The 14,463-nt window shown below is 39.9% G+C and overlaps 1 protein-coding gene across 1 annotated transcript; it reads right to left on the bottom strand.

Moving 5' to 3' along the window:
- Positions 1-10,118: 10,118 nt before the first annotated feature.
- LOC141497909 (disintegrin and metalloproteinase domain-containing protein 1a-like) lies at positions 10,119-13,022 on the bottom strand. Its single transcript, XM_074200766.1, has one exon. It carries the CDS (start codon positions 12,725-12,727, stop codon positions 10,334-10,336), a length of 2,394 nt encoding a protein of 797 aa, XP_074056867.1. The 5' UTR covers positions 12,728-13,022; the 3' UTR covers positions 10,119-10,333.
- Positions 13,023-14,463: the final 1,441 nt, after the last annotated feature.

Below are 14,463 nucleotides of genomic sequence, written 5' to 3' on the forward strand. Positions count from 1 at the left end.
CCCCACCACTTAGTTGAGAGGGGAAAGGGGAAATGCCCCATTCCCTCTGGATCCTATAGACTTCAAGTTCTTATTTACATATGTACTTGAATAGGCTAAGCTTTTTGAAGGGATTCCTTTTTTATCTTTGTGGTCTCAGTTACTTTTTTTTTAAGGTTTTTGCAAGGCAATGGGGTTAAGTGATTTGTCCAAGGCCACACAGCTAGGTTATTATTAAGTGTCTGAGGGTGGATTTGAACCCAGGTCCTCCTGACTCCAGGGCCAGTGCTCTATCCACTGTGCCACCTAGCTGCACCTCAGCTACTTTTTTTTAATGATTAAATTATTGAGCCTTCCAGTAGTAATCTACCTGGAGTACCCAGTACTCTGAATCAATACTTGTTTCCCTAGGAGAGTTCCATAAGAGGAGAGAGGGTGGGGGGAGAGAGAGAGAGAGAGAGAGAGAGAGAGAGAGAGAGAGAGAGAGAGAGAGACCTGTCATATAGTGAATGCTTAATACTTTTGATTGATTTTCCATATCCAGAGAATACAGACTTCTGAAGGACTTATTTCATTTTTGTCTTTTTTTTTTTATCTCTAGAGCTACACTGCCTTTTTGTGATAATGTGTCAAATGGAATTGAATTGGGAAATCAATGTAAGTTTGAGTAGTTTGTGAATGATCTCTGAAAGAGGTAGAGTTTGAGCTGATACCAGGAGGAGGGAGATGAAGACAAACAGCAGATCTCAGGGTCTGCTCTAGCTAGAATATATAACATGAAGTCTGCCCAGATCATTTCTGGGGAATTGTGTGATGACCTCAGAAAGGTTTGCTGCTTTGGGATGGCAGTGAAAACTGTGAGTGGTCCTTCAATTCTTGTGTCCCATGACTACTAAGAATTAGAGGACATAGAGTCAAAGCTGTGTCAGAGAGGAGCCAAGAAGAGTGACCTATTTAGGGGCCCCTAGCCATATGGCTTCCTTTCCCTTTCTCTCATCCCTTCAATAGAAATATGGAAGTTTAGAAGAGGTTTTCAGATAAAAAGAATATTTTTGCTTCTAGATGAGTATGAGATATCACTGGGACATCCAGTTTGAAATGTTCAACAGGTCATTGGTATTGTGGGCTTGAAGCTCAGAAAGAGACAAAGGCTTAGATGCAAACATCGGGGTCATAGGAACATTCATTCAGAATTGGGAAAGATCTAGTACAATCTTCTCATTTTACAGATGAAGATCCTGAATCCCAGGAAGGTTCAGTGATTTCCCTACAAGGTTACATGAAAATGAGAAGAGTCAGACTTTGAACATAGGCCTCTGGCTCCAAATTCAATTCTCTTTCCAAAGTGAGATGACTTCACTGCCTGGATTAGAAGTTGCCAGTGACAAAGGGCAACAAAAATGTGCATTCCCTTTGATCCAGGTCTATAACCTGAAGAGATGATGAAAAAGGGTAAAAACATCACTTGTACAAAAATATTCAACAGCCCTGTTTGTGGTGGCAAAGAATGGGAAATTAAGTGAATGTCCTTCAATTGGGGAATGGCTTAACAAACTGTGGTATATGTATGTCATGGAACACTATTGTTCTATTAGAAACCAGGAGGGATGGGATTTCAGGGAAGCCTGGAGGGATTTGCATGAACTGATGCTGAGTGAGATGAGCAGAACCAGAAAAACATTGTACACCCCTAACATGGGGGTGATAATCAATCTTGATGGACTCGCTCATTCCATCAATGCAACAGTCAGGGACAATTTTGGACTATCTGCAATGGAGAAAACCATCTGTATCCAGAGAAAGAACTGTGGAGTTTGAACAAAGACCAAAGTCTATTACCTTCAATTTGGGAAAAAAACCCATTATCTTATTATGTAATTTTACTATCTCATACTTTATTTTTCTTCCTTAAGGATATGATTTCTCTCTCATCACATTCAACTGAGATCAATGTATACCAAGGAACCAATGTAAACACTAACAGAATGCCTTCTGTGGGGGTGGGGTGAGGGAAGCAAGAATGGGGGGGAATTGTAAAACTCAAAATAAATAAAATCTTTTTTTTTAGGTTTTTGCAATGCAAATGGGGTTAAGTGGCTTGCCCAAGGCCACACAGCTAGGTAATTATTAAGTGTCTGCAACTGGATTTGAACCCAGGTACTCCTGACTCCAGGGCCGGTGCTTTATCCACTGCACCACCTAGCCGCCCCAAATAAAATCTTTCTAAAAAAACTTCCTTAACATGTAATTGGAAAAATAAAATAAAATAACAATTAAACAACAACAAAAAAAGAAGTTGCTGGCAAGTAGTTCGTGTCTAAATTGTCAGGAGTGAATGGCATCCAATCATCAAAATCATTGACTGAAGCTTAACTGAAAATATATAGTCAGGTGGTGCAATGATTAGAATGCTGGGCTTGGAGTTAAGAAGTTGTTCAACCTTGTTGTTCAGCTGTATCCCAGTCTTCACCACCTCTGGAACTGTTGATATTTCTCCTCACAACCTTAATTCCCACTTCTGATTCATCCAGTCTGGGATTTCACATGATATACTCTGCATGAACACAACACACCAGATACTCCTACCTTCATTATCTCCAAGCTCATATGTAATGTTTTTGTGGCCTTCTCTATGGATCTCATCCTTTACCCTCCCTTTTGCCTTTAATCTCTACCAACACTAGGGTCTTATCCAATCAGTTCCATCTTCTCATTATGTATTTAAACTTTAGCTTCAGTGTTTGACCTTCCTGAATTAATTGTTTTAGAAATTCATTGATTTGATCTCCTTGGAGTCCAAGGGACTTCTAAAAGTCTTCTCCAGCACCACAATTCAAAAGCATCATTTCTGTGGTTCTCAACTTTCACCTTAGTCACAACTCTCATATTGCTACTAGAAAAGTCAAAGCTTGGCTATATGGACCTTTATTGGCAAAATGATATCTCTGCTTTTAAGTATGCTGTGCAGGTTTGCCATAGTTTTCCTTCCAAGGAGCAAGCATCTTTTAATTGTAATTATGTAATTTTAATTGTAATCATGATTGTTATCATGTTCTACAGTGACCTTTGAGCCTCAAGAATATAAAATCTGACACTGCTTCCATTTTCTTCTGACTCTATTTGCCAGGAAGAGAAAGAACCAATTGCCAAGATCTTAGTTTTTTTTTATTTTAAGCTTCAAACCAACTTTTATACTCTCCTCAAGAGGCTTTTTAATTCTGCACTTTCTGCTATTATCCTGTATAGCTAGGATTGTTGATATTTCACCTGGAAACCTTAATTTCCACTTTGGAATCACTCAACCTGGTATTTTGCATGATATATTCTACATATAAGTTAAATAAGGTGACAACATACAGTCTTATCATACTCTTCTTCCTATCTTAAGCCAATACATTGTTCCATTTTGGTTCTAATTGTTGCTTCTTTGCAGGTTCCTTGGAAGACAAAATAATTTGGTACTCCTGTCTCTTTGAGTACTGGACCCATTTTGTTGTGATCCCCACCATTAAAGGCATTAATGTAGTCAATGAATCTCAATGAATAACTTACTTTTCCTTTTAAGGCTGTGATTAATTCAACCCTTGACTTTCAAATCTCCTTTTTTAGATAGATTTTCTTGTATATTTCCTTCTGACCCTTTTTCTTTTCTATGCATTCTTTTTAAAAATAGCATATTTTTCACTTTATTATTCTTCAACAAAGCAAAGCTAGATATTTTTCTGGAACTTTCTTGCTATCTCTATAATCCAGCAAACATCAGCAATTTGGTCTCTAGTTCTTCTGCTTCTTCAAAAACCATCCTGTTCTTCTGGTAATTCTTGGTTCACATAATGCTGAAGCCTGGTTTGCAGAAACTCAAGCACAATCTTGCTGATGTATCAAATTCAGTAATCTTACCATTCCTTGGCATTGCCCTTCTTTAGGGTTGAAACATAAACTTGATCTTTCCCAATTCAGTGGCTACTGCTGTGTTTTTGTTTTGTTTGGTTTTTGGTTTTTGCAAGGCAATGAGGTTAAGTGACTTAGCTAAAGGCACACAGCTAGGTAATCAGAGTCTGAGGTTCAATTTGAATTCAGGCTCTCCTGACTCCAGGGCTAGTGTTCTATCCAACTCTCTATCTACCTGCCCCCAGCTATTTCATTTTTTATCAGATCATAGAGGTATGACCTAAATAGAAATGGAAGTGATTAATAGATTTAAGGTATTAGATTTGATAGACAAAGGGCCTGAATCTTGCACAGCAAAGGGCAAAAAAAAAATGCATTTCAAAGAAAAAAAGAGCAAAAAATCAAAATGGCTATCTGGTGAGGCTTTACAAATAGCCAAGGAATAAAGGAAAGGGGAAGCAGAAGGAGAAAAGGAAACATAAGCAAAAGAGAATAAGAAGGAGAAATAACTTCATTCATGAAGACCAACAAAAGGACATCACTCCATTGGGGTCAAGGTATAGTGTGCCCAACTTTGGCTGATCAGACCAATATAAGCTCAGAATGCTGTACCACATGCCAGGCACAAATAGTGCATATGAACATTTGGGATGGGTTCTCTACATTTGTGCACCTAACATTTATTTTTGAGCTCATAGAACTCATAGAGCATAGTACCTTCTCTGATGAGGCTACACCATGCTGGGCAGTCCTGTGCCAGTGTCTTTCATGTCACATAATTTATTCCAAAGGTTTTCAAAGAAACCTTTTATCATTTCTTCTAATCACTGTGTGAGTGTTTGCCCTCTGAGTTTTCCATAAAATAGTCTTTTTGGTAAGTTTATGTTTGGCATCCATGGCCAACCCATCATTGTTGCCCTATCTATAGTAACATTTGAATGCTTGGCAGTTTAGCTCAAAAACAGAACACAGCGTCTGGTATCTTCTCCTGCCAGGTGAATTTCAAAATCTTCCTAAGACAATTCAAATGGAAATGATTCAGTTTCCTAGCATGTCACAGGTGTTCTGTGGAGGTTACACAGACATAAAGCAATGAGGGCAGTACCTTGGCTCTGGAGACCTTCTGTTTGGTAGTCAGTCTAATAACTTTTCTCTCCCACACTTTTTTTTAATCATTTATTTATTTTCACTTTACTGCAATATTTCTTTTGGAGCTTCCCACACACAGAGCCAGCTCTAGCAATGCATGCATCAACCTCAACTGGTGCATTATCATTATATTATCATTATCACTATATACATCCTGGAAAGTATACTACACCAAGGTAAGTGAACTTATCCAGAGAACTCAAAATCTTTCCATTTGCTCTAACAGATGGTTCTATGCTGTGATGCTGGCTGATGGAGTACCTGTTTCTTGGTGTTGGGCCAAAATTAGCACAATTGATCCATATTTTGTTGCATCTCAGTTTCTGAGGCTGCATTGAATGCACTCTCATCTGCAAACAAAAAATCACACACTAACTCTCCCTCCACTTTGATCTTGGCTCATAAACTTTTCAAATTAAATCAATCACTGTCAGTGTGGTAGCTGACATTGATGTTATGTTTGTCCTCATTGAAGGCATCTGACTTCATTGCTGAAAACATTATGCTAAAAAAAAAGCATGGGACAAAGCACTCAGCCCTGAGCATTGCGAAGAAATAGAAGAAAACAAAATGTGAGACAAGAGACTTCAAGAAAATTAAGTGATAACAAAGGAAGATTTCATGTAAAAATGAACATGATAGACAAAATGGTAGGGATTTAACGGAAGCAGACGACATTAAAAAGAGGTGACAAGAATGCAAAAAAGAACTACATCTAAAAGATTTTAACATCACTGATAAGCACAATGGTGTGGTTACTGATATAAAGCCAGACATCTTGGAGAATGAGTTTAAGTAAATCTTAGGAAGCATTGCTTACAATAAGGGTAGTAGGGCAGATGATGGAGTCAGGAAGATGGGCTCAAATTTGGCCTCAGACTCTTACCAGCTGTGTGAACAAATAAACAAGTCCTTTGATTACTGTCTACCTCCGTTTTTTCAACTGTAAAATGGAAATCAGAATATCACTTACTTCTTAAAGTTGTGGTGAGGATATGTCAAATTTCTGCAACATAAAACAGTAAATGAATATTTCCTTGCCCCACTTTCCCTCTAACTTTTGGATGATGAAGAACTAGTTAAGGCTGTTGACCAAGAAACAACATAGTAAAGCTGCTGTTTAGGAAGATGTGACCAGGCTGGTCACAAGATGACAGCTTATACTGGCCATGACAACTCTTTTTTTTTTTTTAAAGATTTTATTTTTTGAGTTTTACGCTTTTTCCCCTAATCTTACTTCCCTCCCCCACCCCCATAGAAGGCAATTTGCCAGTCTTTACATTGTTTCCATGTTGTACATTGATCCAAATTGAGTGTGATGAGAGAGAAATCATATCCTTAAGGGAGGGACATAAAGTATAAGAGATAGCAAGATCAGACAATAAGATATCAGTTTTTTTTCCTAAATTAAAGGTAATAGTCCTTGGTCTTTGTTCAAACTCCACAGTTCTTTATCTGGATGCAGATGGTATTCTCCATTGCAGAGAGCCCCAAGTTGTTCTTAATTGTTGCCCTGATGGAATGAGTGAGTCCTTCAAGGTTGATCATCACCCCCATGTTGCTGTTAGGGTGTACAATGTTCATCTCACTCAGCATCAGTTCATGCAAGTCTTTCCAGGCTTCTCTGAATTCTCATCCCTCCTGGTTTCTAATAGAACAATAGAGTTCCATAACATACATGTATCACAATTTGTTCAGCCATTCCCCAATTGATGGACATTCACTCAAATTCCAATTCTTTGCTACCACAAACAGGGTGCTATGAATATTTTTGTACAAGTGATGTTTTTACCCTTTTTCATGATCTCTTCAGGGTTTAGACCCAGTAGTGGTATTGCTGGATCAAAGGGTATGCTCATTTTTGTTGCCCTTTGGGTGTAGTTCCAAATTTCTCTCCAGAAAGGTTGGATGAGTTCACAGCTCCACCAGCAGTGTAATAGTGTCCCAGATTTCCCACAACCCTTCCAACAATGATCATTATCCTTTCTGGTCATATTGGCCAGTCTGAGAGGTGTGAGGTGGTACCTCAGAGAAGCTTTAATTTACGTTTCTCTAATAAGTAATGATTTAGAACAATTTTTCATATGACTGTGGATTCCTTTGATTTACTCATCTGTAAATTGCCTTTGCATATCCTTTGACCATTTGTCAATTGGGGAATGGCTTTTTTTTAAAAAAAATATGACTCGGTTCTCTGTATATTTTAGAAATGAGTCCTTTGTCAGAATCATCAGTTGTAAAGATTGTTTCCCAGTTTACTGCATTTCTTTTGATCTTGGTTACAGTGGTTTTGCATGACAACTCTTGAAAAGTACCTTTTGAATGTGCATACCCTTTCATCCAGCAATACCACTACTGGGTCTAGACCCTGAAGAGATCATGAAAAATGATAAAAACATCACTTGTACAAAAATATTCATAGCAGCCCTGTTTGTGGAAGCAAAGAATTGGAATTTGAGTGAATGTCCATCAATTGGGGAATGGCTGAACAAATTGTGATACATGTATGTTATGGAACTCTATTGTTCTATTAGAAACCAGGAGGGATGAGAATTCAGAGAAGCCTGGAAAGACTTGCATGAACTGATGCTGAGCAAGATGAGCATACCCAGAAGAACACTGTATACCCTAACAGCAACATGGGGGTGATGATCAACCTTGATGGACTTGCTCATTCTATCAGTGCAACAACCAGGGACAATTTTGGGCTTTCTTCAGTGAAGAAGACCATCTGTATCCAGAGAAAGAATTATAGACTTTGAACAAAGACCAAAGATTACTACCTTCAAATTAGAAAAAAAAAGTTATCTTATTATGTAATTTTACTATCTCATACTTTATTTTTCTTCCTTAAGGATATGATTTCTCTGTTATCACATTCAACTAAGATCAATGTATAACATGAAACCAATGTAAACAATAACAGACTGCCTTCTATGGTGGGGGAGGGAAGCAAGAATGGGGGAAAATTGTAAAACTCAAAATAAATAAAATCTTTCTAAAAAATATTCATAGCAGCTCTGTTTGTGGTGGCAAAGAATTGGAAATTGAGTGAATGTCCATCAATTGGAGAATGGCTGAAGAAATTGTGGTATATGCATGTTATTCAACATTATTGTTCTATTAGAAACCAGGAGGGATGGGAATTCAGGGAAGCCTGGAGGGATTTGCATGAACTGATGCTGAGTGAGATGAACAGAACCAGAAAAACACTGTACATCCTAACAGCAACATGGGGCAATGATCAACCTTGATGGATTCGCTCATTCCATCAGTGCAATAATCAGGGACAATTTGGGGCTGTCTGTGATGGAGAATACCATCTGTATCCAGAGAGAGAACTGTGGAGTTTAAACAAAGCCCAAAGACTATTAGCTTCAATTTTTTTTTATAAAAGTGTCTTTTGTACTACATAATTTTGCTATCTCTAATATTTTATTTTCTCCTCAAAGATATGATTTCCCTCTCAACACATTCAATTTCAATCAATGTATAGCATGGAAACTGTAAAGATTATCAAATTGCCTTCTGTGGGGGGTGGGGGTAGAGAAGGGAGGATGGGAGAAAATTGTACAATTCAAAACCTTACAAAAATGATAGGTAGAAACTACTATTGTATGTAATTGGAAAACAAAAATTAATTTAAAAAATTTTAAAAGAAAAGTGCCCTTTGAGTCTTTGAGGGTCTTGACTTGTTGAAAAAAATATCCTAGCTGGTAACAATGGCATATAGAAGGATAGAAAAATAATCTATTAGTGGGGATTTGCACATAGAATGGTTGGGAGGGGAGAAATTAGGGGTAGGGAAACTGGCTTGGTAATTTTAGCCTTCATCTAAACATGAGATAATAAAGACCTAGGAAGGCACTGTTGAGTCAGCCATCAAAGCAGTTGTCTAGGATTTCACAGCTTCTCTTGGGAACATATATCACAGAGTCATTTGCTCATGTGATAAACCCCTACCACAGTGTAAATCATATCTCGGAAAAGACTGCTAGAATGGTGTGTGAGAACTAGAAGGAATGTATTGTAGGACAGTGCAAAAAGTGGAAGCCCTGAAGTCAACCCCCCTCTTTCATTCTCATTACTTTGTTACCTTGGATAAGTTTCTTAGTCTCTTTGGGTCTCTACTCTTCTGTAAATGAAGGAGTTTTACTGGGTTCCTTTCTGTCCTAAGGAACCCATGAGTGGGAGAACTAGGGATGACTTTTAGCTGTGGGTGGGAGGTGATATTTTTTGAATATCCAAAGGGCTGTTGTGTGGAAACTTGGACCCAAGGGACAGAACCAGAAACAGTGAATAAAAAACTACCAAAAGTCATTTTTAACTCTGATGGCAAGGAAAAATATATTCCTAAAAATTAGGGTTTTCCAGCATGGGCCACCTCAGGAAGTAGTGACCTCCCTGTCATTGGAAGTCTTCAAAAGATGGATGAACACTTGTTGGGTCTCATGTATTCTTTCTCAGGTGTGATTGCTGAGGCATGAATGCTTGAGTCATTACTGATAGGTTCAGCTCACCTGAGCTGCTCCCCTAAGCCAAAATTCCTGAGCTCAGAGACTCTTTTTTAGGGGAAGAAGAACAAAGTATAGAAAGGAAGCCAAGTGGTCAAGGGGATCAGCTTGTTACTGGTAAGGGAAATAATTTGACCCTTTGTGTTTTTTTTTTAATTTAAGGCAATGGGGTTAAGTGACTTGCCCAAGGTCATATAGCTAGGTAATTAAGTGTCTGAGGTCACTTTTGAACTCAGATCCTCCTGACTCCAGGGCCGGTGTTCTATCCACTATGCCACCTAGCTTCCCCTGACCCTTAGTTTTGAAAGGTGGCCACCTAACTGGTACCCAATCCAGAGAATTAGGGACTATATTGAAAAAGTTTCAAGGAAAAAAGGAAAGAAAAAAGTGTAGCATCCTGACATTCTTTCCTGATCCCTCTGTGTGAAAACATGTCCTCTCTGTCAATGACCCTAGACTTCTCAAAGAAGCGTACCTCCCAGTCCTAGTTTTATCCTCATTGAACACCTAAGTATTTCCAGAAATCAAGAGAGAGCCCAGTTTTGAGTAGCTCCAAGTTCAAACCAACATCTCACCTGAGGATGGTTGTATTTTCACTTATCCTTTTATTCAAATGATCTGTTTTAAAGAACGCCTGTGCCTCCAGAGCAGATTTGATGCCATTCAACAGGTACTAGGTTAGCATTTCATTGCTGGGTAGACCAACCCCAATCATTCTCCCTCAAATTCTTAAGTGGTGAATACTTCTTGTGCTTTTCTGGGCCTTTTAGTGGGGAGTTTCTTTTTTCTCATTTTCCTTATCATATTCTTATTTTAGGTATAGGACAGATGATGAAGTACCAGATTATGCTGTTCACAAGGAGGATAAAGGTAAGCAGGAAGAAGAAGATGGCCAATATTTGTTCCTTGTGAACTCTTCTTGGAAGCCTGCTAGAAGGAGTGATGATAATTACTGAGGAATTAGGGCTGATTGAAGGGGGTTGGGTAGTGATGGTGGTATGGTGCTGCTGGGTAGTAGTGGTGGTGATGAGGTTGGTGGCAGTAGTGGGGGTGATGGTGCTATTCTGGGTAGTGGTGGTGGTGATGGTGGTGGTACTAGGAGGGGGCCCACTGTCAATACTGCCCCCATTACCTGCTGCCTCACAAGTTGGGGGGGCATAGCCAGAATTACAGTGGCAGTGTTTCAAGTTGTTACACACCCCTCTCCCATGACATTTGGTAGCTGGGTTGCACTGAAGCCTGATCAGGCTTGCATCAGAGCAGACATAATTGAGGCAGATCTTGTTCTGGCCACACACAGTGCCATTGGATACTTCTCCTCTGTCAGGTTCCTCAATTGCCACAAAAAGGTCTGCCCCCCAGCACCAAGTATCCTCATGGGGCACCTGGATCAAGGTGTGGTGCTCCTTAGTTTGGGGTAGCATCTGCACATTCTCACACATAAGCCTCCCACATTTGATGTCTTTCATCGGGCACTTCCTAAAGACCTTGTAATAATCAGGAAATTCACAGCCACAGTTCCCAAACCGATCTGCCTTGGTGTTCATGAGCTGGTAGCAACTATCCCGAGCAGACCTAGCGCCTTTGCCAAAGATCTCGACACACTGTTGATTCAGACTCCGACAGCGCCCTTCATAGCAAAACCCTTGTTGTCCACATGGGGTGCCATCTTGTTTGTAAACATCTGGTTGGCACCATTTGGAAGTTCCATTACAGTATTCAGGGAGGTCACACTCATCCATGCTGGGACGGCAAACTGTACCCCTTGACTGAAATCTACAGCCTTGGCAGCAGGACCCAAAGGCACACACAGAACCTTTTGTCATCCTGCATGTGGGAAGACAGCAAGGGTCATGCGCACAGGTCTCCACACTCCCACAGTCACACTCCTCCCCTCTGTCTAACACTTTGTTCCCACAGACTGACAGCCTCACCACCTTCTTGAGTTCTGGCCTGTTATAGAGACAGGAACCTTCATGTTGCTTCAGGAATTCATAATAGTCTTCCTTACTGCAGTTGCTGTAAAGCCCTTCAGAAAGCATATACTCATACATAATGCAAAAAAAATGTTCATAGCACACACAGTGACGGGTGTCATGCAACATGCCTAGGTTGTGGCCCAGTTCATGGGACATGAGGCGAGAGAAGCGGAACGAATCTTCATGAAAGAAAGTTTCGACGGCTGCAGCATACCCATACACACATGCGCCTTTGTAATAGGCATCACCCATTATGTTTCCAGGATCGTGTCCTATGATCAGATGGGCGATATCATGAGGAGCTCTATCAAAGAGATAAATGGTCCTCCATCTGTTGAAAACAGGAAGGATTTCTCTCACTAGATGGGGAATATGGATTTGATTTTTCTGAGACCAGATCTCCAAACCAATCAGGATGAGTTTGGTATTGATATCAATCAAGTGGGTATTGGCATGAGCAATGACATCCATCACCATCTGAGTTGTCTTAGTCACATTTCTATTCCACTTTTGAAACCTGTTGTTATCAACCACAAGAAACATCTTCAGGTACTTCAGGTGTGACCAGATGTAAAAACCCCGTTTTTTCAGAAATTGCTCGACAAGTGGATCTCTATCCTTATCTGCACTGACCTTGAATTGGATAGATGCTGTCTTAGGTCCCAAGCAGAAATCTGATGAGTCCTTTTTTATTTGGTACAGGACGTGTTCAAACTGTCCTGAAGCATCAATAGGCTCAATGTTATAGATATTTTTATCTATGGTTATTATACCTTTGAGACCTGAGCAGGTACTAAGGGACACGAGGGACTTCAGATTGCTTTCCACATATCCATCGAAGTAGCAGTCATCTGGGAGAAAAGGCATGTCCAAGCTTAGCTTTCCATCAGAATAAGTATAGATAGGGAAGTTCTTAGCAAACATTCCTCTCTTTTGTTTCAGATGGATCACCTGATTCTTGCCTTTCATAAATATTGAATAGGAGATTTTTCCTGCTCTTTCTTCCCCCTCTCTGCTTGTTAATCTCTTGGGAATTACTATTTCATAGGAAGAATAATATATTGATCCCAAGGCACAGTAATTGCCTGGAAGGAGTGCTAATATCAATAGAAGGAAGAACCCTATCCTGAAGTGGGAGGACCCCAGTCCAAGATCCCACTCCCACATCCAGGGCACTCTAAGAGAAAACTCTCTTTCCTCTTCATCCATGTCCATTTGGTTCCCTGGGAGGCGAACTCAAACTACATCCTCAGACATGACTGGAGGGAAGCAACTGATGATGCTGGGTCTCTGCCCTTAACTCCTTCTTTTGGACCCTCAAGTGGTTTTCTGATTCCCCCTTTGGCCCTCAGGGTTCCAGTCTGTGTCCTCTATAGCACCAGCAAACCCAGTCCTCTCTAAATCTCTCTGGTCTCTTCAGTATGTTTCTCTTCCACTTTTACAGTAGTTGTACTGATTGTACCTTGGCCCTGAACAGGACTTGTGGAAAAAAAAAAATCTCTCCCTTCACTTTTATTCTCCATCACAATGGAAACTGCTCCCCCACCCTTGGAAACCAAGAGTTCTAGAACTGGGGAGAGGTGTGGTGGGGATGGGGGGGCAAAGGTGGATGAGGCAGAGTTTGCTTGCTTTCCCTTTGTCTAAAGCCAGTATTTGTTTTATAGTCAATTCTATCCCTCTCTGAATCAGAGCTTCCTCCATGCCAAAAGAGTGACCCTTGGCAGTCTCCAGTAACTGAGGATCCCATCTTAGGTTTCTCCTTGCACTATTCAAGAATTGAGTTGTCCCTGATTGTCCTTTCTTGAGAATGAAAGTTGCACCAAATGAAGTACAAATGAACAAATGAAGTTTAGACTGAGAGGTGGGAACTAGTCAGCCTTTTCAAATACCATTTGAGGAGTCTCTGCTCCACCACATGATTAGCCAACTGGAACGAATTATAAAACATCCACAGAGTCTTCAAGACACAATCATTCTATAGCAATGGAGTGCCCAGGAGACAGCTTCCTGATCTTTCCATGTGAAAAGATGTCATTCCAGGCCTTCTGTGGACATGCCAGACTCTGATTACCCTAGCTATGGAATCTTGTATATAGTAGGTCCTTCATAAATATTTGTTGAATTTAATTAAACCTGTCAATATGGCTATTAACCGACTTTGAATCTCAAAAAAAAATGGAGATGAGTAGAATGGATCAGGCTATTTTAAAAATAATTGTACTCAGGTTGACTTATTAAACCAACCAAACCAACGAAAGACACCTAAACATGGCCTAAAACACCTAGACACCTAGAACATTCATGGAACGTTCATAGAACATTAAGCCAATCTTTCCCTCCATCCACCAAAAAACTTTTGTGTCAAATTTTCCCCAAAGTTTGCAAAATAACAAAATAGGTTACAAATTTTGGTACAGCCCCTGAGGTAACCCCCTCCCATCAGATCCCCATTACACTGGGTATTAGAGATATTAAACATAAAATATGATGGTAAAAACATAAAATAGGACGGTACCCTCAGAGAATTTATAGATTTTTTTGGAGATGGGGGTAGGAATGAGCAAAACAGAAGATATACAAAAAAAGAGTTGTTATAAGAAAATTAAACAGAGAAGGATTCAATAATCTAATTTAATCCAACATATATTTATTAAACACCTAATGATTAAGGCATTGTGCCATTGTCAGAAATACAAAAACAAAATTATAGAGTCCCTGCCCTCAAGCTACTTACATTCCACTGGAAGAGGGTATAAAAGGTGAATATAACCCTTATTTTGCTTTTTGACTGAAGTAAGGCAGCCAAGCATACATCTCTACCCAAAGTTCCAAAATGCCCATGACATTGACCCTGAATGAACTTCCACAAAATCGAGGAGCCAGGAGAGCCTGATTGGGCAGCAGTGCTCAGAGTCTGACTAGGCCTAGTGCCATTTCCCTTCCAACAAATC

This window comes from Macrotis lagotis, chromosome X, assembly GCF_037893015.1.
Source record: "Macrotis lagotis isolate mMagLag1 chromosome X, bilby.v1.9.chrom.fasta, whole genome shotgun sequence".
Lineage (NCBI taxonomy): Eukaryota > Metazoa > Chordata > Mammalia > Peramelemorphia > Peramelidae > Macrotis > Macrotis lagotis.